Source organism: Stegodyphus dumicola, chromosome 7 (assembly GCF_044657685.1).
Source record: "Stegodyphus dumicola isolate Sdum_Otavi_A_Nest chromosome 7, ASM4465768v1".
NCBI classification, from domain to species: Eukaryota; Metazoa; Arthropoda; class Arachnida; order Araneae; family Eresidae; genus Stegodyphus; species Stegodyphus dumicola.
This window is the reverse complement of record NC_140774.1, coordinates 59,022,965-59,049,514: the sequence shown is the minus strand read 5'-3', so window position 1 is coordinate 59,049,514 and position 26,550 is coordinate 59,022,965. Positions and strand designations below refer to the sequence as shown.

The 26,550-nt window shown below is 32.9% G+C and overlaps 1 protein-coding gene across 11 annotated transcripts in view; it reads left to right on the top strand.

The window, feature by feature from the left end:
* LOC118205266 (inositol polyphosphate-5-phosphatase A-like) overlaps positions 1 to 26,550 on the top strand; it is a 121,645-nt gene that overhangs the window by 22,132 nt on the left and 72,963 nt on the right. For 6 of the 11 annotated variants that reach the window (XM_085820279.1, XM_085820278.1, XM_085820280.1 and 3 more), the window contains exon 3: positions 8,366 to 8,395. The exons of 4 other annotated variants lie outside the window; for them this stretch is intronic. In XM_085820279.1, the coding sequence (XP_085676405.1) occupies positions 8,366 to 8,395 (30 nt within the window). Of the gene's footprint in view, positions 1 to 8,365; positions 8,396 to 9,108; positions 9,229 to 14,800; positions 14,873 to 26,550 lie in introns of all 11 variants that reach the window. One more of the 11 variants, XM_085820287.1, reaches the window with a different exon arrangement.

Sequence of the window (26,550 nt, the reverse complement as noted above, 5' to 3'; positions counted from 1 at the left end):
CATCATGATTTAAATTTAATGTAATGTAACAACTTTTTCTCAATATCAAAATAATTAATGTGGCAATAACATATCATGTCAATTATCCTAACCCAGAACAAAAAAGTTGCTTAGCAGCTGCTATTTATTTTAAATGTTGATATTAACGAAACATTTTTGACATGCTGTTATGTCACATGCAATATTCTGCTTTCTTCAATGTCAGAATTAATTCATCAATGCCTTATATAATAATAATGTGTTTAATGTTTGGCATAAAACTTTAAAATCTGTTTTATTTCGAAAAGTATGGCCACTGCTCGCTTTCAAATCATTAAAATCATAGAGTTTGTTAATAAAAAATTTGCATCTCCAGCATGCGAGATTGTTAGCATTTGGAAAAATGAAAGTGAAAATTAGCATTTTGAGAGTTTTTAATTAATATCTTGGCTATTAAAGTCGTACGAAGATGAGAATGGTCAAAATGGCTTCTCACGAATTTTTGGAATCCAACAGTACTTTTTACAAAATTCAACTCCCTGTCATTCTGGAGGAGATAATGTTATAAGCAAATAAAAATAGACATATTTTAATAATATGGATAAGATAAAAAAGTATGTAATTCAAAATTATAATTTAAATTATCAGTAACCCCTTAATTCCTCATTTTTAATTTGGGCATTTCGTCTCTATATTCCAAAAATAGTAATAATTATTTCTGGACTGCATTATTTATAGATCAGTCCATAACGTATGACTCGCATAAAGCTGATGATGTTGCTTATTCAGAACTTATTGCGTATTTTCCCTCTGTATTCCAAAAACAGTGACAATTATTTCTGGACTGCATAATGGTTCATGGATTAATTTCTGGACATGAGACTTTTAGATCCGATTTGATAAACTTGAGAGCTGAGAAGAGTCTTTCCACACTAACTTGAGTAGGAAGAAGACTGTTACTGTTAGGACTACTTCTTTTAACTTTTCAGGATAGATTTTTATAAGTTCCAAAAGAGGTGTCTTGCAAGCGCAGTCATATTTCTCTATTTCTTGAAAGGCCTTGTAGAAATCTTGTTTTTTCATTTTTATATTTAAAGGCTCTTGGTTCTTTATTTTCATTCGCTTTGCCTTAGCCTTTTCAATATTATCCAAAAGTATTTCTCAAAATCTAATTAATCAATGCAATAAATAAGTATCTATATAAACAAATCATATGTAAACAAAATAACTAGAAAAATCTAAGTTACAAAGTTATGGTCTCTCATTCTGTGCATTGTGGAAAAGAACTGTAACACCCCGAAATAGGTACTAGTAGCCCCAGCACTCGTCAACCTGTCGAGAACTGTTGTCCCAGTGAGATTTGCCAATGTAACTGATAAGGCAAGAGTTGTTAGAAAAGATGAAGTGGTTGTTGAATGTACTCCAGTGATCAGCATTAAATGGAACAGTAACTCTCCAGAATCCGCATCATCAGAGAACATGACATTGGAGTTACTGTAGAATGTAAAATTAAGCGATGAACAGAGGAGTACTGCCGACCATGTCATTCAAGAATTTCAAGATATCTTCTGATGTGGGTCGAACCAATTTGACACAGCATAGAATTGATATCAGGGATCATCCACAAATCAAGCAACATCCAAGACGTCTACCAATTGCTGAATAGGAAGAGGTAAGAGCACTTTTAAAGGACATGCAAGAAAGCGAATTCATTGAGTCCATGAGCATCTCCCATCGTCCTCATCAGAAAGAAAGATGGTTCAACCAGATTTTGTGTTGACTATCTCCAGTTAAACGAAGTTGCGAAGAAATACAGCTGCCTTCTTCCTAGAATTGATGATATTCTTGGACACCGCTTGGATTATGTAATGCGTTAGCGACATTCAAATGCCTCATGGAGACTGTGCTGAGAGGTCTTTCATGTGATGCTTGTCTGATATACCTGGATGATCATCATCGTCGGGAAGAGTTTTGAAGAACATTTAGAAAATCTTAGAAAGGTATTTCAGAAAGTGAAGGAAGCCCGTCTAAAGTTGAGTCCCGCCAAATGCAAATTATTCAAACTAGAAATGACTTACTTTGGACGTGTCATCTCTGCCGAAAGTGTGAGTACGGATCCAGAAAATGTTTCAGCAGTTGAAGGTTAGAGACACCCCGAAAATGTGCATCAGCTGAGAAGTTTCCTGGGTCTTTGCATCTACTATAGGAGATTTGTGAAGGACTATTCGTATATCGCAAGACCGCTTCACAAGCTGACAGACAGCAAGCAAAAGTTTCCGGGGACAAAAAAATGTGAGGATACATTTAACAACCTGAAGGAGGTTCTAACATCTGTTCCAATCCTAACACATATTCTCAGCTCAACAAACCATTTATTCGCGACACAAATGCAAGCAATGAAAGTATCGGTACTGTTTTGTCCCAAGAAATTAACAGCCGAAAACATTTTGGGACCTAATAGAGCAAGTAGTTATCTAAACAGGAGAATAATTACTGTGTGACCAGGAAAGAGTTGCTTGCCATAGTTAAGGCCATAAGACATTTCCATTATTGTCTCTGCAGCAGAAAATTCCTGCTCCACATGGGATCATGCATCATTGGCCTGGCTTTTAAATTTCATTAATTTTTTTTTTTTAAATACTAGTAACTGAATACCAAACAGCATGGTAAGTCCAAGTCTTCCAGATCATCACATTCATCCTCTTGGTTTACAGTCTGTTTATCTAAGGATATAATTTCAGCTTCTTTGAACCTTGCTATTATTGACAATGTTTTTACCGATTTCCACGCACTTCCTACCCACTTTGCAACTTCTTCATAAGATGCTCTACACATTTTATCGCTTTTGGTATACGTATGCAATCCTTCACTCATCCAACACTCCCACCGCTTTCGGACTTCAGCTTTGAAGGATTTATTACCTGATAAATCTAACTGTTGTAAGATTTTTGTCAAACCATCAGGAATTATTGCTTCGGTCGTAGACAATTTTTGACATCTGGTTTTCACTGACTCAAGTAAATGAGCACCCATGGAATCCATTATCAATAACCCTTTTGGTTGGAAAAAAGATCCCATACGACACTGCCAAACTTTTTGTAGCCGCTCATGCATGATTGTTTCGAACATTCAGCCGTTCTCGTTTGCACAAATAATTACGTCATTAGGAAAATCTCTCTTCGGAATAGTCTTTTGTTTAAAAATGATCATCGGCTTTAGCTTGTCACCGTTTGTGGCACATTCTAACACACATGTAAATGACGTTATTTCATGCCCCGTCGTAAGCACAGATACGGTTTTTGCACCAGTTTCATCAACACTTCTGTTTGCAGGAGAGTCGAAAGCTAACGGCGTTTCATCCATCTGTGACCGAAGAAGTTTTTTTTGTCAATAATATCTGTCACATATTTTTAGAAAAGATGCCTTTTTATCCTGCCAGTCCATTGGTAATTGTTGCCCGACTGTTGTTCTAGTAGGCACAGAAATATTTTTTCTTTTCATAAATCTGCTACACCTCCTTTGAAATCATTATATTCATTCGTTTTGCTATAAATTTTGCTTGGAAGCGAATTTTTACAGCTTTTACATTCCCTTTCCTCGTTGCTCCTTTTTCCAGTTTTCAAGGTCGTCCTCTAGATTCGGCCACCTTACAGTATCACTTCTTACGCTCGTTTCTGTTGTGGCATATTTTAAAGTTCTTTTTCAGTCTTCCAACGTCGAATACAACTCTCGTCAACTTCAAACTCTCGAGCTGTTGCTCGATTTCCAATTTGCTCAGCACGTGAAATTACATTAAGCTTAAAACCAGCAGTATAGCTTCTGTGCCGTTTAGGTGACATTTTCAAAAATTTTCCACTCTCTTCTTACTTAAAAACTATCCAACAAGTACTTGTACCCAAACTGATGGGATCTGTATCTGGCAGAATGCCAAGAAAAATTGATTCATGCTGAAGGGGAAATATGTCAGAGTTCATTATTGCAAGGCCAGGTGGAGTTGTATCCACCTTTGAAAAAAATTGCAGAAAAGGCAGGGGTGGGGAGAGGATGGGTACTGGAAGATTCATAGAATGGCAGAGAAGAGAGACTATTCGAACTGATGAGATGGTTGATTTGAAAGGGGGAAGAATGTTATTTTTCTGAGATCTTATTTAGGGTGAATAAGGCATGTAGATCCGTTCAAGGGAAAGAATGTAAACAAAATAACGTTCGCAAAAATCAACCGAGTGGTCTTTTGTGTGGGAACAGCACCAGTCTATGCACAATGACAAGGCCATCCAAACTATGTACAATGACCATCATAGGAAATATTTTATATTTAGTACACCTAAACGCCGCATGGGTAGAAATGCCGCACACGCTGAAAATTTAAGTTTTAAACACGTAAACGCTGCAGCGTTTCTTCCGGAAATTACGGTACTTAAAAATAAAATATCGAAAAAATATTGAATGATGTAGGAAGGAAATCTAAGATTTTCTTATTTATGCTCAGACTTTTTGATGATGTGAGATTTAAATGAGCTTCAGAGAATGATATAACATTAAGCATAACCATAAATTGCTTTAAAAAGCAAGATTTGTATTGCGACTGAATGCAATCATATCTATCCAGGATTTTGGAGAAGGTGCTGATGAAGTGTAAAATAAAATTTCACACACCTACCAGTTGCCTAGTTACATCTCTTGAGGTTGCTTTTTGTCTAAATATTTGTTAGTGTTATAATATTTATGCTGCTGCAGAGTTTTATTAAGACTGCAAGGGTTTGTTTTTGATGTAGATGTCAGTGTATGGGTAGGGAAGTTAGAGAAGCTTTCTATACCAGAAACATATTGTAGATGACTGTGAGATTTGAAAATGCTGAGAAATACACCATAGTGCATAAAATTAATGTCAACACAAAATGTGAAAATTTTTTCCATTTCTGGAATTTTTGTATCTAAACACAGGACCTGTTTAGCAGATAAAGCAATAGACGCTTTATGTAAAAATTGTCAGCAACTGAAAAACATAACTTGTTATATATTTGTAATATAACTACTGATTGAATAAATGTAAAATATAATAATATTTTCTGTTTCTGTATTCTACGATTTTTTGTGCACTTCACCCTTTCCTATTATTTTTAAGCATATTTCTCTGTAAATGTTAGGAATGTCTTAAGCAGAGTTTGTCCAAAAATTTGGACGCTTGCCTTATGCTATGGCGTATTTTTATCCATACAGCTTGACAAGTGTTATTATCGCATGAAGAATAAGATTAATTTATCTTTCACCTGATCTCACTGTTACTCAGTTTTTAAAGGGCTGCAAGAAAGTAAAGCATAAAATCTTTGTTTTAAATTTATTTAACCTGCTATCATTTAAAAAGTTATCAACATTTGAAGCATTGCTGTTATATTATTACTGTTACTATGTTTCTAGTGCTATGTATTATTACATACATCAGTGCAGACTTGTTTAGTTTTTAACTGAAGCAATTTTTTAAAAGCATGAGATTCTTGAGAAATAAATTACTAATTCAGGGTTTTCCAAATCTTGAGAAGGCAAAAGTTTTGAGAAAACACAATTGTATATAAAGCAATTTGCCTTTTAATTTGAATTATTTAACATTCTAAAAATAGAGTTGATGAGAATTTGATCTTATTTAAAAATGTAACTGGTATTTAAACTTAAATGCCTAATAATTTATTCTTCACAGCCTTGTCAAAATCATGATTAATTATATAGAAGAATATCTGCTTAAATGGATATAAAATATGGCAATTTATTATGCATAAATGGGAGTTGTAAAGTTAGTTTATTGTAGTACTTGCTTGAATTTTCTGATTTCATACATTACGTGAAAAATTGTTAAGTGGACGAAATCTTTACATTTTGCTGTTTGAACACTGCTATTAGATTTTAATATATGACTTTATAATAAATCCAGATTTTTCTAATAGCCATTATAAATGTGTTTAACATGTTTCTATAGAATCAAAAGAACAGAATTTGGGATATTTATTTTCTTGTGGAAAACATATGATGTCTTGAAATATGTTTGATTGCGGGAATAATTCAGAATTTTGTGTAATGTAATTTGACTTAAGCTAGAACTGAAACACATTAACCACTTGCGCTAAAAAGACATGCCACGCATGTCGAGATGCTTTTGTCTCAAACCGCATGCGACATGAACACCACATCGATAGGCATTTATCGCAAAAGTGAAAATAACGTGGTGCACATGTCGCCTAACAACGAGATTGTTTATTTCTCGAGTTACAGCTCTGGATTGCACTCGCAGATGCAAAGCGGCGTAAATGAGACACTTTACCGCTTGTTATATTGTAGTGCATGTCACCGCAACTGTGGAGTTTCGTCGTAGCGCAAATGGTTAAATTGAAGTCTTGAATATATATTTAGATGTTGCCATGATTACTGGAGAAGCTAGAGGAGACAATAAGTTGCTTTGAGAGATCTTGATTTGAGATATTTATCTGTTTTAAAGTAACAGAGTCTAATTTATCTTTGATATATGACTTAATTTAGGGTATAAAGACTGATAATACAGAAGAAAAGGAAATACACCTGTAAATTAATCATTTTAATAAGTGTTATAATAACGCACAACTAACAAGGTGAAGCTGCAGCATAGTTAATACCGGACTGCTGTATTTTAAGTGTTTCCTTTTAAATCTCATATTTTTAAATTAAACATTTCCATTCAAAAACCATTTATAAGTGGATTACTTATTCCGCATTACATGATGCATTGCTTAATACTATGCATTTCTGTGATGCATTACTTGATAATCAAATTTTAGTACTTTGTTACAGCGGCTTCGATCATGTTTAGTGATTTTAGATTTGTGCCGAGATTTCAACTATAATTTCTCCATGCTCATGAAATGTGAATGTAAAAATAAACAACAGATTATATATTACAAAAATACTCATAAGCATGTTTTTTAAAAATCTTTGTTATTATTATTTTCTCTCATGTAATTATTCCAGTAAACTGCAGCTCCTGTTCAGCTGTTCAACTGCAGCACTTATTGAGCTGTCACCCATATTAAGTTGTTTGTTATACAGTTTCATGGACATCAGCTCCTCTGCCCAAGAATTCCTAAATCTAATAGCAGTGACAAATAATATTCTGGAACTACTGAACAAATTTTCAATGTGGAGGCCCTTCTTCTTTTTGCAATTTTTAACATTGCATCTCCAAGTGGTTTCATCGTTAACATAAAATTTCATGTTGTGGCCATTTTTGCATACTCGTTTATCAGGTAAAAAACCTCTTTCTTGAAAAATGATATGGCATCTTCCTCATTACTTGGTAAATTAAAGAATGTTAATGTGATATTCACAAAAAAAAAAAAAAAAAAAAATGCAATGGATGTATTTTAAAATAAACAGTGTGAATTCAAAAACCTCATCAGAAAGGAATAATGTAAGAACAGGCTGCAAGAGCAAAAATGCAGCATGGTGCATTTTTGCTCTTGCAGCTAATAATATACGATTACGTGGCGAGGTATAAAAACATGCACCCAAAGCTGATATATGATCGTTTTGTGAAGTGTCAGAACTCGTAGCCAGATTCTGGCAAGAAATCTTAGTTGATTGGCGATTCAATCTCGGGGGTCGCTATATCGAAGAAGTACCCAAATTTCTTTAGTTTAGTATATGACTTTGAACTTCAAAGTGAGACACTAAGCAAAAATATTATAAAGGGCGGATGAATTTTGCCTAGAATCTTACATTTATTTTTTTGCAGTGTCATTTTTCCAATTTAATGCACTTGCCTTGTTTATTAAAATGCTTGTCATTGTAGATACTACTTCCTACTGTACCATCAATATTTGTGTCTTAAATCAATGATTAAAGTGAAGTAGTGACTTACTTTTGATATACTAAATTGACTTCTATGCTAATTTTAAATGCAAGACTATTTTTAGCATTTTATAATTTATAGGATGTTTATTCTTTCCTGAGAACCATATAGTATTTCATGATGATACTAATGAATGAGAGAATTTTTTTGGGAGGGGAGTTGATATTTCATTTAATTTCAAGCATTATAGATTTCCCTAGCATGTTTTTAAGTAATATAATTGCTAAACTCTGATTGGTAGTTAATGGAAGTTTGAATGCTTTAGGTAATTGTTGATGAATAAATATATTTCAAGGTTGAGTTTTAGATTCGTAAGTGGGATATTTTATAGTATGTTCAGTTTCTTTTTTTTTTTTTTTTTTTTTCCCTTATTACATGTTATAGGCTTTGAAAATTTAATATGATGTTATATTATTATTTTTTTTTTAAATCAAAACTTGTTTGATATAAAGCTTGTTTGCATGCTGTGTATTTTTCATTATGATTTATATGTTACATGTTTACTCTTTCTAGAAACTGTCTGCTCCAATATCATCTACAGAAGTGTGAAACTTTTTACAATTGTTTATTAAGAATTTCTATCATTTGCCACTTATGTTGCATGTGTAGTAAATTTGTAAAAGTTTCTTTTCCCTGCTGCTTGCATGTGTCATCTGCATTATGCTATTATGATTTTTTCTTAATTTATTTTTTAAAGGAAGAAATGATATATTCCAACTTTCATCATTTGTTGTTATTGTTGCTGGATTTTTCTTTAGTTCTATATAATACACATGAAAAATATTTGCATAATTTTTGCTTTGTATTACTTTTTATTCTGCATCAAGATTAGTCGGAGATTTGCAACTATTTATGCTTAATCTAATATATAGTATTCCCTCGCTAACCTGATAATTAGTGCATTATCAAATTTTTTGTAGTTTATCAAAGATATTTTTTGGGGGGTTGGGGGGGTTACATTCACAAAGTTGCAGTGCAAAAAAACACAGTGAGAATTATTTGTTGTTTTACACAAATTGAAGTTTTGATTTTTATTAACTATAGGTATTAATAGGAAACTACATATTGTAACACAAGCCTTTTAATAAAAATGATATTGCAAGATAATTACATTAATTGACAGAGAAATGTCTGTTGTACATACCCTTTCACATTAAAAAAAAAGTTTTAAGCTAATGGCATTTCAGTATTATTATAGTTATTTTCTTTCTAAGTATAATATGATTTGAAAAACCTAATAACATCTATTTCAACAGTCATTGCAGGAATCTAACTCAAATTTAGGTCTTGAGTGGTGAAAGTGCTACTTGTTGAAGAGTATGATTATTATGGTATCTATCGTGACTTGTCGATGAACTTTGTAAATCAAAATGGAGGTATGTGATGCAAGAATTGTAGTTAAAATTTTTTAGAATTTTCAAATACCTTATATTGCATTTAATTTTTTCATACCTTATTTTTTAAAAGGAATAAGTATCTAAGTTGACACAATTTGGCTGTTGTGTGCCTGTTACTTTTTTCCCTTCTATCTGATCTAAAGTAGTCCTGAAGTCTGGGACTCAAATGAGATTGGCATTATAAATGATGGAAGGATTTTGTTATGTTGCTGCTGTTCCCATTTCTGTTTGTACTGTTTCTTGTTACTGATACTCTGCTAAAAATTTCAAACAAGATTCAAGGTGATGGCCATGCTACTGATACTCTGCAATGAGTAATGCTTTCTTCCAGTCACCAATACCCAGCATTTGGTTTTGTTTCTTGTGTAAACACACACACATATATAAATGTACATGCATGTGCACTCACATACACAACACACAAATTAATATAAAACTGACAAAAGCAAATTGCAAGAATGACTTTGAGAATTATTATCTTGTGCATTTGCTGCTAAAATTGACGTACATTACTTTAAAATGTTAAATTATTACCACGTATGCAAATTTTTTTGAACTAATAAATTACATGATTAAAATAAATGAAAATTAAAAATTAATATGTTGATTTTTTTCACTGCCAGACCTGAACATTGTCAGGAGGTAGGTAGATATAACACCTATACAATCATCATACCTGGCCTATTAGATATGTTTCTGTTAATCCCAAATTGGCTGAGGCTTTAAAATGTAATATTTACCATTTTTAAAAACCATTTTTATGTCTGAAAATTTAAAGACTCTATCCCTACATATATGGCCAGCCAGAGAAGCATATATACGATAGTATAAACTACATTCAAAATGAAAATTCAAAGCATCAGAAAATTTCGGTTGGGTCGTATGCATAAAAATGGCAAAGTGGGCAAAAGCAACACTTTTTACAGGAAAACTATAAACACAGTAAATATATAAGTGGTAAATGCAGTCATAAAATTAAGTATAAAAAATCTGGAATTCAATAAACATTAACACTTTCACTGCTGGTCATGTGAGGTTATGTTGATAGTTAATGCTGTGTGATAGAAATAGATTGTACCCATATGCCAACTTTATGAGAAATATGATTTAAAAGAGGTAACAAAAGATTATTATGTCTACCATATTGATTGCTAAGCCTTTAAGCATAGAATTTTATGACTGCACACCAGTGTGTGATTGGCACTAAAGGTAAATTTATTTTTGCAATGCTGCATGAACCCTGGCACAAGGTATTTAAAAATGAATCAAAATTAGTAACAATAATATGCATTATTTTTGAATGAAACTATGCCACAAACAAATATATATATATATATATATATTATAAATAAATATGTTATAAGACAGTTACAATGATATTCCTACAAACTAATTTCTGAATGTTATTCGTGTATGGTCTTTGCATGAAATGGAACTTTGTCTTCATTCCAAACTACATACATTGACAACTAGTTTCTAACCTTCACTCCATGCCAGTACTAGCACATATTTTCAAAACTTAATGCTGATCGGCAGCAAATTTGTTAATCAATATTTCAGTCTAATTACAAAAATCATATGAATCAATTAAAACTTACTCAAGCAGTAGGTACTTCTAAATGAATGTTGGAAAGAATGTGGATGGGAAAATTATCTGAACTCAGAGCAGCCTTTAATCTCGCCAAATAATATTAATGAAATAGTTGCTATAAAAACTTAAAGAAAAACTTTAAAAAATGGAATTCAGAATCTGGCAAAAATTAAGAAAAAGAAAAATAGAACAGACTAACAGCTCTTTGTGTTATTTTGGCTGCAGTGGCAACTTTCAGAAAATTTGAAATGTCCCCATTAGTCAAAGTTACAGCCATAATGGTAGAAATAAAAATACAAATTTACAGTAAATTACATATTTTACAAATTTTACGTACTAAAAGTAGTTCCTCACCCATTCACCTCATTCTTCCTTTAAAAAAGGGCTTCATTATGTTAAAAAAAAATCGCAGTTCATAGATGATGCCAGCTTTTTTTCAGTTTTAATTATTTTTAAACATATTTATTAACTTGATTATTGGCGAATGTTTGTGAAAGCAATAGAATTTCTGGTATGTTGACTTCCCTTAAAATATCTTTTATACAAGCTAGTTGATTATAAATAGTATTTCCTATAACCTTTTTGGAGATGTACTGTTCCGATTAAGTAGCTTAATAGAATTAAAGTCGAAATCTCTTTTGTCAAGTAATGTGACTTCTTTTGGTAATTAAAAATGTTAAGATCCAGAAAATCGACAGCTGGTCAAACTGATGAATCTCAGTTTGTCTTAAGTTTAAGACAGGAAGGCTAAATATTGCTAGATTTGATGAAGTTAAAATTGTTGAAAGAATGATATCATCAATATATCTATAGAAATCTCTACTTTTTAGTAAATAAGTAAAGGTTACATATTTGAGTAGAATAATTCATTCCCATAAAGATGCCATTAATTTGCAGAAAAGTAGTATCTCGGAACTAAATGTAATTGTGAAAAAGAGAGCAGTGGAGATATACCTTCCAGGTAATAGTATCTAAACTTTTACGTATCTGTAACATTGGTAATTCTAATAGACTGGTGTAAATTTTTTTCATTGGCTGTGGTGTATAAAGGTTCCCAAAGTCATAGCAATTGATATTAAGTATATTGCTCTTTTACAATTTTAATCACATGATGGTTGTTATAAATGATGCAATTGAAGTGTTTTTCTTTGTTTACATTTTTTAAATTAAGTTTACAAATCTGCTTGAATTTAAGAGAAAAAAATGTAGTCATATCCCTCCTTATAGTTCCTCGTGCCATTAGGAATAAATCTGAAGTTGACTGAGCTCTTTTGGAACTTAAGCAGTGCATATAAGTTAGAAAATCTACTGAAATCAGAATTAAGAAATAATTTTAGTGTTCTGTGGAAAGCATGATGTTTATTATTAATAATTGCTCTTTTGTTACTTTTAGCAACACCATAAGTAACTGCTTGTTTAAGTTCGCTTTCATCAAGAGAGCTGTTACAAATGATGCTGAAATTATTACCGACTTTGTTTTTAGTTATAAAAAATTTAGCCCTAAGAGTAGAAATTTTTTTTGAGTTCTTGCAAGAGGTAAAAACTTTCAGAACTTTGCTGCTTAGACAGTGCTATTTTGCCATTGTTTAATATATGTTTCCATTCCATAAAGGTTTGAGTAGGTAGGCAAAGCTTGAAGCTGGTTCTTAAAATGAAGTCATCTGTATTATCTTCAACATTTTTAATGCATAATGACTTATTAACTGAGCCAACTAACTGGCGTAAATTTAGTACTCTGTTTCATAAGCTGCCTTAAAAAATAATCTTCCAACTATATCAAAATTACCAGTAATAATGTGTTTATTGGGAGAATCCATACAAGAAGGGGGGGAACTACATCATTGCAGTATCAAGTTGCTCTTCAGTTCAGTTCCTGATGGTTGGAAAGCCGGTTTTTTTTTTTTTTTTTTTGGGGGGGGGGTAGTTGAAACAGACATGAGTCCTGGAATCTGTTGTGGGAAAAGATATTGTGATGTTTTAAACCTTTTTTTTAAATTTATTCTATTGAAGGCAAGATGTAGAAAGTTAATAAGAGAGAAATTCATGGTCATCATCTTTCTGTTACTTTGAAATTTAAGTATAATAAAATCTAATACAAAGTCTTTAATATCAGAAAAATTATTGAAAGTACCTATGAAGTACTATTGAAGTTGTGATAATGTAAATGTGTGCAGTAATGTGACACTTTTTAAAGTGAAATCTCAGTATTAAATAAATTAATGAACTTAAGTTGAAGTTTATTAACATTAACCACTAGTATTTTGTTTGTAGTCTTTTTGCCTCATCTAGTTCTTCTAAGAGCGTTTTTACTGAAAATATTAAATCTTCCATAAGTAGTATGATTAAAATATAAAGTACATTTATTAAGATAAGTGTTAAGTCCCTGTTTTTTAAAATGTGCAGATTTTCTGAAAAGCCTAATTTTTAGATTAGGAATAAAATCTAAAATTTTAATTGAAATATCAGTGAAACTGTGTGTTTTAAAATGTTCTATTTCTACTGTGGCCTGAAAAGTATGAGCTGATGCAAGCAATTCATTTTAATGCGAGATCTGTAGTTGTTTATTCTTGATTGTTTTTAGTCTGTCCTATACAAACCTTACTACATTTGTTACAAGTAATAGAGTAAATACAATTAGATGTTTTTCAGACTGCTTTTTCTCACCAAGTTGGATTAGCTGGTGGGGCATTATGTCTGTCTGTATGTTAAACAATTGGAATTTTTACATTCCTATATTTCAAATCAGCAAGATGATAAAAGTAAAAAGGGAGCTAACCTTAATTACAGTCAAGATTTACGAAGGAAAAACTTGAAACCTCAGTTTTGCCTGAAAGTAATAGATTAATTCAAAATCGGAAAGTCCTTGAATTATTAAAATAAGAGTAATAGGTAATAATAAAAGAATATATTAAGTTGCTTACTCAGATACAAACTAATATAAAATTGAAAAAAGCAAATTGCAAGAATGACTGTCAAACCTAGAACCCTGTGCATTTGCTGCTAAGATTGACATAAATTACTTAAACATGTTAAGTTATAATCAAATAAGTATTTTTTTTAAATAATAAATTGCAAACAAAAGTAATTATTGTATGAAACGAAAAATATAAAAATAGATGCAAATTTAAAAGTTGAATGAATAATAGTCAGTAGTCTTTGGCTGAGAGTGACATCTGAACGAACATTATGTTTTAAATTTTTAACTCTAAAAAATTCAAAAATACATCAAAATTGAAATTGGTATGGTCATTTTATCACTGTCAGATCCGAGCATTGTCAGTAGGTAAGCCTATTGATACAGTTACCTTATCTGACCCAGATTTCTTTCACTCGCATTACTTTCTTTTTTGTTACTTTCAACAATTTTAATCATATCCAGTCTAGCAGTATTTGCTTTTCGTATCTTAGTAACACTAACTCGGAGCAAACCTGACTGTTAATTTTCTGAATCTTGGCATTTTTAATTATCAAGAAGTGAGATTAACTTTTATTCAATTAAGTTAATTAAATGGAGCAGTAACATCTCAAAAAGGCTGTAGAAAATACTATTTATTATCAATTAGTTTGTATCAATAATATTTGCACATAAGTTGAGCAATAGCAACAGGAAATTTTATTACTTTCACAAGTAAGTGGGCAATAATCAAATTCCTAATTATTTTTAAGAAACTACTGAAAAAAAGCTGGCTTCCTCTACAGACTATAAATATTCTTTTACATAATAAAGCCAATTTTTTAAACCGCGAGGAGGAATGAGGTGAATGGGTGAGAAAGTATTTTTATTGTCGTCTATAATAACCTTACTCTGACTTTCCGCCTACATTCTTTTCAGCAGTCATTTAGAAGTAGCTACTGCTTGATAAATTTTAATTAATTCTTCGCCTTTTTTTTGTAATTGTATTTTTGTATTTTGATGCCAATTTTTAACATTGTTATAATTCCAGATTGTTTATATTTCAGTAGGCACTTACACAATTGTTTATTGTTTTCTTGCGAGAAGTTTTGTTCACTTTTATACATGTGATCCAACAGGTATTTTTTGATGCCTTGAATTTTTATTTTGAATGTTGTTTATACTATTGTATTTACATTTTTTTAGCAGGCTGGGTATGTAGGGGTAGCGTTTTTTAAATTTTAGAGGTACAAATAATTTTAAAATAATTAATTTTGAATCCTATGCTAATTTGGGATGAACAGAAACATATCTAGTAGACTGGGTATGGTAATTGTATCAGTGTTAAGCTCACATACATCCTGACGATGTTCAGGTCTAACATTGATAAAACAATTGTATTCATTTTTAATTTTCATGTATTTTCTGCTGTTTGAATTTTTAGGTCTAAAAATTAATATTCATTCAGATCTCAGTCTCAAATATTGACTGTTCATTCACCTGCTAAATTTTCATCGATTTATATATTTTTTATTTATTATAATGTATTTTTATTTATTATTTAAAAAATAATTTTTGTTTAAAATTTTGTTTAAAATTTATTTGAAAAAAATTTGGCTATTTGTTTATAATTTAACTTTTTAAAAATTTATATATATAGTGTGTATATATATATATAGTCTTCTTCGCTTTTTATTTTAATTTCTTAACTACGTTCACAAAGTTTAAACTCTACAAGCTAGTAGGTCCTTCCTAAAAATCTTGTATTTTTTTACTAATAGCAAATCGCTATTTATTTTATTTTGTACATTTACCTAACCAGGCCATTATGTATAGTTTTTCTTACACCTTAATGTGTTTTTTCAAGCAGACGCGTCAGGAAATGGAACAGAGAATTGACACTAAAGTTTTTAACTAAGTTTTTTCAGTTAATATTCAAGAAGAGTTTCGTGTATAGTTTCAGTTGTCTGTTTCGACGAAATGCGTTATGGAATTAGCTGGATTCGAATATCATTATATAATTTCCCCTGAAGGGTCGGTAATGAGATTCGAATTGGGCTAATTTACCATTTACCGCTTTTTTGTTTTTGTATTTTTGCTTAAGTCTTATATCACACTTTTATTCTATTGTTTAAAGTTTGCCTTACCTTGATCAACATTTCACTTACAATTAGATTTGAATTTTATTTGTAAATATTCTAGTGATAATAATGTTTACACTTAATTGCACTTTATTTTCCGTATGTTAAAATTTGTTTCACTGTAACCGCAGTATCTAAGCTACTTTTTAGCGGAAGCACTAAGACTATTCTTTTAACTTGTTTTCTAAATTTTGCAGCTCAATGCACAAAAGTTCTTGACCACAAAGGTCTTTTTTAATTTGTTCTCCTTTCTTTAATTATTTATATTGTTGCGTGCGTACGGGTTCGTTATGAAATGAATGCACAAGTCCGATGAAAAATGAACAAAAAAAATTTATTATTATCACAACAAAAATGCTTAAATTTTCTCAAATTATCATGCAGTATTACAATATCTCACAGTATTAACTACTCAAATGTCCAATAGAACGCAATTAAAAACAGCTAAAGAACGCTAATCCGCGAATTCGCTACAATCAACAAGAGCAGTTTTCTAAACAACAACAAACTAAGCAACTACTACAAACTGAGATGTTTTCCTCCTTTTATAAGATTTTAAAATCACGCGCTAGAATTTTCCAGTACTTTCTCGAAATCAAAAAGAGATATTTATTTATTTAATGCACGCGCTCTTGTAATTTCAATTTTACGGCTTAGCTTTCTTTTAATATTCGTCACGCGCTGCACTGCGCGAGAAATAAAATCATTTAATTTGTAATTGAACTAACATTAGCTTTTTAAATACCAAATTCGTAACACTGCCCCCTTCCCAAGGACTGCACATCCCGGGCAGTACAATCCCTGGACAGGAAGCTAAACTTACAACTGTGGCATAAATGCATTAATAAGCATTACATTACAATAATAAACAACATGAAGAATAAATGCAATACATAAAACAAATCAAATACACATTTAAAAACAAAAAAGACCATGGTCTGATACTATTTACAATTATTTACATTACGTATTATGGCCATAGTAATGAGCTAACCTTTCGTAAGAGTTCGAAGACTCACGGATCCGAACCACGACGTCATTCGTGTTCAGCACTGTGTATGGACCATCCGAAGGTGACTGTAATTTAGGGCTCAGTCTTTTTCGTTGAATTGGGTTCCAAAACCACACCTTGTCTCCTTTGTTGGATCTCTGTCTAGTAGCTCTTGTGTCGCATCTGGTCTTCACTTTCTCCGTCGCCAAGTTCACTCGCTTTCGAGCGGAACGGTGCATCACTTCAAAATGGGCCTTGACATCTTGGATGTGTTCCTCAGGCGATGAAGGCGCATCCGTACGGCGATGAAACAGGCGGTCACAAGGCAGACGAAGGTCTCGACCGAAGAGCATCTGAGATGGAGAATAGCTGGTAGTCTGGTGTTTCTTTTCGAACCTAGCATGATTTCGGCTGTTTCTCGAGCTGGTTCTTTCAGACAAAGCGTTGGCATTTCCAGGTGATTGATCCCTTCTTAGGATGGATAGTCATGTCTTTAGATCCTGAAAGCAGTTTGTTGTTTTTCAAGTCTAAGGAAAAATTGTATTTCCTTAAAAAGTCCAATCCGAGTATGCATGGATCTGTAATATCCGCCACATATGCCGTGTGATGGTAGGCGGCACTTCCAAACGTGATGTTTACGTTTAACTTCCCAGTTATGTCGATCTTGTCACCAGACGCAGTCTGAAGGGTAACACAGGATGGCGTCCAAATAAGTTTATCTTTAAATTGTTCAGCTAAATCTTTCCTAATGATGGTAACATTAGCTCCTGTGTCAATGATCATACTGCAAGGAACTCCATCGATATTCCCATTGATGGACAGCCCGTTATTGTTGCCACTCACTGTATAAATTTTAAGAGCTTTAAAACAAGGTTTTTCACTATCTAGCAACCTCCGTTCCTCGATATGGTCACTAATTTGTTTACTGCGTTGTTGCTGGGAAATGGTCTTATTTTCCGTACCTCGGGGTGTTCTACAGTTTCTTCGTATGTGGCCTTCAACTCCACAGTTCCAGCACTTTAGAATTAGTTTCTTTTCACTTCTGTTCCGTCTCAAGCCATTGACTTGTCTGGTAAAATCATCTGCTTTATATTCCGTACCCTGGGGTGTTCTGCAATTCCGTCTTAGGTGACCTTCACTACCACATCTCCAACACCTTAGAGCCACTTTCTTCTCGCTCCTACTCCGTATCAAATCTTCGACTTGTCTGGCTAAATCATCTAAACGAGCCATCAGTTGATCCACTGGCTCATGGACTCGCACAGCTCTAACTGGGTAGCGATCTCTACTAGTTGCTTGCTGGGCTGCCTCGAACTTCATGGCGTACGACAGAGCGCTTTTTATGTCCTTTACATCTGCCATTCGAAGAGCTTTCTGTATTTCAGTATCTCAGATGCCGTCGATAAAGTATTGTAAGGACAGGATTTCCCTTGTTTCTGTCGGGCATTCCGAAAAGGCGAGATGGGACAGCCTTTCAACATCCGCGGCGAGCTCCTGAAGTGTTTCGGTAGGCTGCTGTTGACGAGATTTTAATTGGAGCCTGCTGTAGTCTTTTAAACATTTCCCGCCGAAGCGCAGCTCCAAAGCGCCGGATAGAGCTTCGAAATCTAACCTTTTGTTTTCGGGAAGAGTCTGAAGGATATCCGCTGCGTCGGCTCTTAGAGAAGCGGCGAGATGACAGGCCTTAGCTTGGGAATCCCATCCATTCGCATCCGCCACGATAGAAAATTGTGTCTTATACACCTGCCAGGAGGTCTTCCCATCATATGTGGATAGCTTCAGAGGTGGACGAGCAGGCATTGGTAAGAATTTAAAATCATCACTCCTGCTCCCTGCTGACGCTACGAATTTCTTTAAAGTATCCATTTCTTTGGCAACTGCAGAAACTCTCTCATCAATTTGTTGTTCGATTTGGTGTTGGACGGCACAAACTCTTCCTTCAATTCGTTCCTCCACAGCAGAAACTCTCCCTTCTATATGTTCTTTTACAGAAGAAACTCTTTCTTCTATTTCTTCTTTCACCGAAGAAACTCTTTCTTCAATATGATCTTTTACGGAAGAAACCTTTTCTTCAATATGTCCAACTTTATTTTCAACTGCGTCAATTCTGCCTTCCATAGCTTCAAATTTATTTTCTATTATGCAAGTAATTTCTCTTTTCATTTCTTCTTGACCAGCTTGAACGGCTTTCATTTCGTCCTTAACGGATTCCTGGCCCAATTTCATTTCTTCCTTAACGGATTCCTGGCCCAATTTCATTTCCTCTTTAATTTCTTCTTTAAATGAGGCAAAGGCTGATATTAACTGCCTTAATTGCTCTTCCATCGCTCTTGTTATTGGCATTCAAATCCCACCGCTGCCACCAAAAATTGTTGCGTGCGTACGGGTTCGTTATGAAATGAATGCACAAGTCCGATGAAAAATGAACAAAAAAAATTTATTATTATCACAACAAAAATGCTTAAATTTTCTCAAATTATCATGCAGTATTACAATATCTCACAGTAGTTATCTTTTAACTACTCAAATGTCCAATAGAACGCAATTAAAAACAGCTAAAGAACGCTAATCCGCGAATTCGCTACAATCAACAAGAGCAGTTTTCTAAACAACAACCAACTAAGCAACTACTACAAACTGAGATGTTTTCCTCCTTTTATAAGATTTTAAAATCACGCGCTAGAATTTTCCAGTACTTTCTCGAGATCAAAAAGAGATATTTATTTATTTAATGCATGCGCTCTTGTAATTTCAATTTTACGGCTTAGCTTTCTTTTAATATTCGTCACGCACTGCACTGCGCGAGAAATAAAATCATTTAATTTGTAATTGAACTAACATTAGCTTTTTAAATACCAAATTTGTAACAATATATATAAAAGTAAATGAAAGACATATTAATATCTTAAAAAAAATATTGTGTGCAGAGCTGCTGTAGGATTAAAAGTAGGAAATAAGTAAAAGTGAACCTACTAACTAACTCTAGCTTAATTTGATGGCATTTAATTTATAGGATAACAAAACTTGAAATGCGGACAGTTTGTCATTCCTTGTCTTCCTGTTTATCTTCATAATTTTTTCTTGCAATTTGTCCTTTTGTCTTGAATTAGGAATTTGTTTGTGTTTGTAATTTGATCCTTTTGCTTTGAATTAGGAAGAATTGTAGAATTAAATATTGTAACATTCAGCTAGGCTTACTGGTGCTCACTTTTTCGTGGCATATACAAATACACATACGAAAAAGTGCAATATTATGTAACAAGAAAGCCATGAACTCCTTATGTTTAATACAGATATTATTTTATATGAAAAAGAAATAATTGCTGCTTAGTTTGACATGTGTAATGTAAAGAAGTCAGTGTAGTGCATTGCCACTGTAAGTGGTGGTAACTGCCGTTCTGTATCCCAGTACAGAAGGGAAATTATGTTCATTATGTATTTGAGGTATGCAACTCGGTAGTTTCGGTATGTTATCAGGTTTCATCTGCTGTAGCTAAGATTGGTCTGTGCTGTGCTATCATGACCAGATGCATTTATTAGGTGATACATCTAGTGAATGCATGGCCTGAAAAAGAACAACAGGCTGTTACACTTCAGATATGTAATGGTGGTTATCCGGTGCAGTGAGAATTGGAAACCAGTGGCATCTTATACCATAATGCTAGATGATGGATTGGTACTCTGATATGTAATGTGGGACTTACTCTGTCTGTCCCTGTTCTACCGTTGGATGGCATCATGGTGCTACAGAGGGGATTCATATGAAAATTTTATATGTCATTGATCCCATCATATGCAATAGTCTAGGGTCTCATAGCAGTCTCAGAGACCTATGATATGCATTCTGAAGTAATGGGTACCTGGCAAAAATTTCCCAGTGGTATGTCAGTGTTCAACTATATGTGCAGTAACTGGTTGCTTTGCAGTACATCAAGTTTTTCTAATACTTGAGTTGTGGCAGTACTGTCCAGTAATTAACTATGCATATAGTATGTCCATTATCATGGTCTTTCATATGATTCAGCTGTTGTGATTTTTCACTTCATTGAGTCCATTTTTCCTCATGTTTGCATCACTATGCAAATAGTCTATCTTAACACAAATGTTAGTTTCTCAAAAGGTAGTTTTCAGTTTCAATATGCCATAGATTTCTAGCCGTTAATGTTGGAAATCTTTTTTATGGCAGCCATATTTCTTAACAGGATCTAGTTTAAGCTGCCTATGCACAGGAGCAATGAAAAACACAAATCCGAAACTTAACAGTAGCTCTTTGTTCTACCCATGTACAGTGCTTCCAATCAGTATTTCTGAGGTACATAAATGGCATATATGTGTACTGCTATTAATTTATTGCCTTTCATGATTATTTGCATATCATGCAATTTTAAGTTGATCTGTTGTATCTTTTCTATTACTCTGTATATAAAATGCTTATTTTGGAATTAAAATTATGATATGAGTTAAAATTATGTAAGTTACAAACATTAGTTCATAATGTTCATAAATTTCAGATTGGAATGCAGAACTTAGTGTGTGTCATGTAAATGGCTTTATGGAAAGAAAAAAAATTTTGAGCTGGTGCTAATTGTGTGAGATTTGATGTAGTGAAGCTTTGCAGTTTCATAGGCCATAATAATTTTAGAATTTGGATTTAACAGCATTGTAATTTTAAAATGATCATACTTGGAAATAATAATTTATAAATTTTGCATAGATTGAAAAGAGCAAAAAATATTTGTAGTTAAATATGTGAAATTTCTTATATTGTTCTGCAATTCTAAATTATTTTTTCTATCTGAGATAGAACAAATAATTATTGTATTAATGATAATCATGGAAAATATTTATTACCGAATGTATGGGATAACAAGTAATTTGAATCAGTAATTAGTTCATCATATTAGAATGCTAGAAATTAACCATTTTGGGGCACTTAAAAGATGACACATAGGAGACTAAACTGCCAGACAGACAATGAATGAATTGCGTACATTCTGTAATAAGGTTATTGTAGTATTTAAGTTGAAAGGGATCATTGATTTTATGCATATAATTTTAGAATTTCAGTCTTTTAATTTTTCTTGATTTCTGTGATCAGATCTTTTGCTGTTTTAAAGATGATTCCTTAAATTTCTTTAAAGTGTTGTTTAATGTTTAATAAACATTCTACTGCTCTTTTACTGATAAATACTTCTAACACAATATTTTTCCTCTTTTTGTTCTGATAAGCATCAAGAATTAGTTATTGAGTTTCGTAGTATTTGTTTATATATTTTTAGAGACTGTTTTTTTGTGTGAATGTGTGACTACAGCCAAAGTTACCCCCTTCGAATGGCAGGCACTTGCCTTATCAGCATTGGCGACTTCTAAGGCCAGAAGTGGTGACCATTTTACTATGGAGGCTCCTATTAGGTGGCCACCATTGCCTCCTATGAGGGGACAGACAATTTACATCCATGCCTTCTCCGGCATTCGAACCCGTGCTCTTCAGTATCGCAGTTGACTCCCATACCCAGTATACTGCTTGGGCGGCTACTACAGCCAAAGTATGAAACCTTTTAAAATTAAGTTTTAAAATCGACATCATCTGTAAAAGTCAGCCTATAGTGTGAATTTTTTTATGCAGTGCAGTCCATGAGTTTTGACTTTTCTGTCCTTATTTTGTTTCATGGATTCAACGTCCATATATAATGACTTAATGAGTTTTACATATTTCCATCTATTTAGTGCTATTAATACAGATCAACGACAGTGTGGAAAAAAAACCATAGGACATTAATAATAGTTTGGTTTTTGATTGGGTTTTATGTGCTATATGAAATTTACTTTGTACTGGAAAAAACTAAATTGTTTTCATGGCTATCCATAGGTGAAGCATAAATACAAGCCAGTGTTCCTTAAAAAAAATCCTCCATAATGACTTTCTTCCTTTTTTTTTTTTTTTTTTTTTTTTTTTACTAACATTGTAAAGTCTACTTTTCATTTCCAGTGATGAGTTGTTTGAGGAAAAACTAATTTTCATTGCATTTAAGTAATGAAACCTTGCACAGACAAATAACACTAAATTTTTGATTATTCAATTAATGTGCAATGCTGGCCATTAAAATTGCAACACCATGAAGGAAAGCAAATGCGAAAAAGATTGCATGTAAACAGTGTGGTATGAAGACAAAATGATTAAATATGTACGCACATTGGAGGTTTACAGGGTTGCAAACTTAGTAGAAACAGCTGCCATACCGGGCAGCTAAAACGGCCTTTAAACCATTAGGCATGGAGCTGAGAATACAGAAATGGACAACTCATTCCATGCTGCTTCATGTCTATGCCACATTTCATCAATTGTATTAGCTGGAGAGAGGTGGTGGGCCAGTCTCTCATTTAGCCATGACCAAACGTTTTCAGTGGGTGACAGATCTGGAGACTGTGCAGGCCAGGGTAGCAATCAAATACCCTGTGTATCGAGGAAGGTCCGAACATGACATGCAACATGTGGTCTTGCATTATCTTTACTATATATTGCTTAGGAATATATGGAATATACTGTTTAGGGGTCTTGAAGATAGGGCACAACCACTGGACGTAAAAAGTCAGAAATGTACCCATCTGCATTGAAATTATCATCCATCCGAACTAGAGATGTGCGTGTCGTGTACCAAATGGCTGCCCAAGCCGTCACACCAGGTGCAGAACCTCTATGTCGATATCAGATGCAAGCAGATGACATGCAGGCTCCTGGGACCCTCCAGACACGTATACGGTCATCAAAATACTGCACATAGAACCGGCACTCATTTGGAAAGGTGACATTGTGCCACTCCTGTAGCCAGCTTTGTCATTTGGTGCACCTGTCGCTGTCTGTCTCTATGCTACTTTGTCAAAGGAAGCGAAGTAATGGTCACCCTCCTGATAGTCCACGCTGCTGATAACGTCAACGCACCTTATGAGCTGATACTGGGCGTGCTACAAACTTGCCCATTTCCTGACTAATGGTCCGTGATGTGGTCATACAGTTTTGCAGGGCTTACCTCACAATATGTCTGTTCTTTCTGGCATTAGTCATGGGAGGGCATTGAGATCCTGCATGCTGTTCAGTATGATCCTCAGCACTTTATTGATTCCATATTCGCATGAGAGTGGTTGGATGTCGACCAGTGCAACCGGTGATATCACAGAACGATAATCTACACTCTTGACAGGCAACGATCCTGCCTCTATCGAATTTCGAAACTTGCAGGTAAGCATTTCCTCTTCTTATCCGAGGATAACATGATATTCTGAGCAAACTCCAACCTTACAAAGCACTTTCCGAATGAGAAATCCACTACATAACTTTTCTTTTATGCTGTGCTTCAGATGTCTTTTCTCCCTCCTGCATCGTCTAAATGTGCTGAAATACTAATGATTTGCACATTCCAACTTCTTCCTTTGACGTTCGTCAGATCATTCCTTCCTCATGTTGCAATTTTAATGGCCAGCAGTGTAGTACCAAAATAATGAGCTTCCAGTCTTTCATATATGACTCAAAACCATAATGGTATTAATATTAAGTGTCTCATCATTCTCACTAGTTATCAAATGAGAGGTGCTATTAATCATCGTTTGATTTTATCCACAGCTGTGGTGACAGGTCATACAGCGCAAAATGTATCTTTGACATGAAAATTTCTTTTATTTATCTCCATAACCATTTTCTGTTTGTTAAATCATCTGCAGCACCAACCCTATACATGATGCAAGGTAACAAGGATCTCTTTTTCATAATAAAGGATAGTAAGAAAAATGTCTGTTATTTGTATTACTATAGGGCATATTGATCACAATAAAGCAGCTCGGATCTAAGTTTTAAAATGAGGAATTTTATCCGCTTTAATTGTATAATGGTTAAGGGAAGTGGAAAAATGAGATAAATATGTTACTACCCCATTAATTATCCATATACAATGAATGTACTTTGGCATTTGCTTAAAAATTATTTTCATGTTATAGCATTTCAAAATGTATAAAACAATCCTGACCATGCTTTAATGAAAATATATATGTATATGCATTCTTATGTTTATCTCTTGAACAAAACATTAATTAGTTGATGACAATCAGTAAAAATTCAGCTTCAAGAGTAGATATGGCAAAAATCAATATGATTTTTGTTACCTTGCAGGTATTATTTATTTTGAAGACAGTATTAAACTTATTAAATGCTTACTATACCATATAAAGTGAATGTTTTTCTTATTTTAAAAAAACTCATACCTTTTTTTAAAAATTGTTTTTACATATTTGCTGTATCTTTGTAACGAAAAAACATTAGCAATTTGTGCTTTTGTAGAATATATATCAATTAAAACTTGTCAATTTCAAATCAGTAGGAGCCTTTGTGTGTGCTGTAAAAGTGTATCTTTGTAGTAAAAAAAAGTGTTGGCAGTTACGCTTTTACGCTTTTGTAAAATAGTTATCAGTTAAAATTGTCAATTTCATATCGGTAGGAGCCTTCGTATATGCTCTTAAAAGTGTCATTTTAAAATGTGTATTCATGGCAAAAAGTAAAATGAGCTTTATAATCTAATTGTGAGCATTTATCTGATGTATGCTAAGTTTGTCAACATATTGTTGAATACCTTATAGTTAGCAGTTGTGGTCTTTTTAAAAAGGTATGAGTATAATAGATCCATGGCATCATTTAAGTTTTCAAAATTTTTTAAAAATTTGTGCGAAGAGTAGATAAATTTGGGTTTTATTGGAGATGCTTGCTTGCTTTATCAGCATTAGCACAGAATCTGTCTTAGGGTAATGGTAATCTCTAAGTAAGAAAGAAACAAATATAATCTTTCATTCTACAAATTCTAAACTATTTTGATTTGATCATCTTTACACAATATGCATATGTGGAGCCTGTTTCTTGGTTTTGAATTAGTGTAGCTTTTAAAAATATTCTCTAGGTAGATTATCATTACTGTTATAAGAGACAGTGAATTTTCTTTACTGATAACTCATAATTCTTTACGATTAATTTATGATTCATGATTTAATTTTTTCTTTAACAATGAATTGAACATTCAAGCACAAACAATATTGTTTATCAAAATGTTTTTTTGTAACTTTCTGTTACAGTAATTCCTGTGATGCTTTATCAGCATTAGCACAGAATCTGTCTTAGGGTAATGGTAATCTCTAAGTAAGAAAGAAACAAATATAATCTTTCATTCTACAAATTCTAAACTATTTTGATTTGATCATCTTTACACAATATGCATATGTGGAGCCTGTTTCTTGGTTTTGAATTAGTGTAGCTTTTAAAAATATTCTCTAGGTAGATTATCATTACTGTTATAAGAGACAGTGAATTTTCTTTACTGATAACTCATAATTCTTTACGATTAATTTATGATTCATGATTTAATTTTTTCTTTAACAATGAATTGAACATTCAAGCACAAACAATATTGTTTATCAAAATGTTTTTTTGTAACTTTCTGTTACAGTAATTCCTGTGATCCTTCATGCCATCTTATCACTTTTATGATGAAATAATAATTAAGTAAAAAAAGTAATTTGAAAAAGATTGCATGATTTTTTAATCTCCACCCATTGTTAATACAGTGAGTGACAAATAATAAAATTGTCCTTTTCACATTTGACTAATGTCTATGACAAGGTAATTTTTAGTTTAAATGCTGTATAAGTT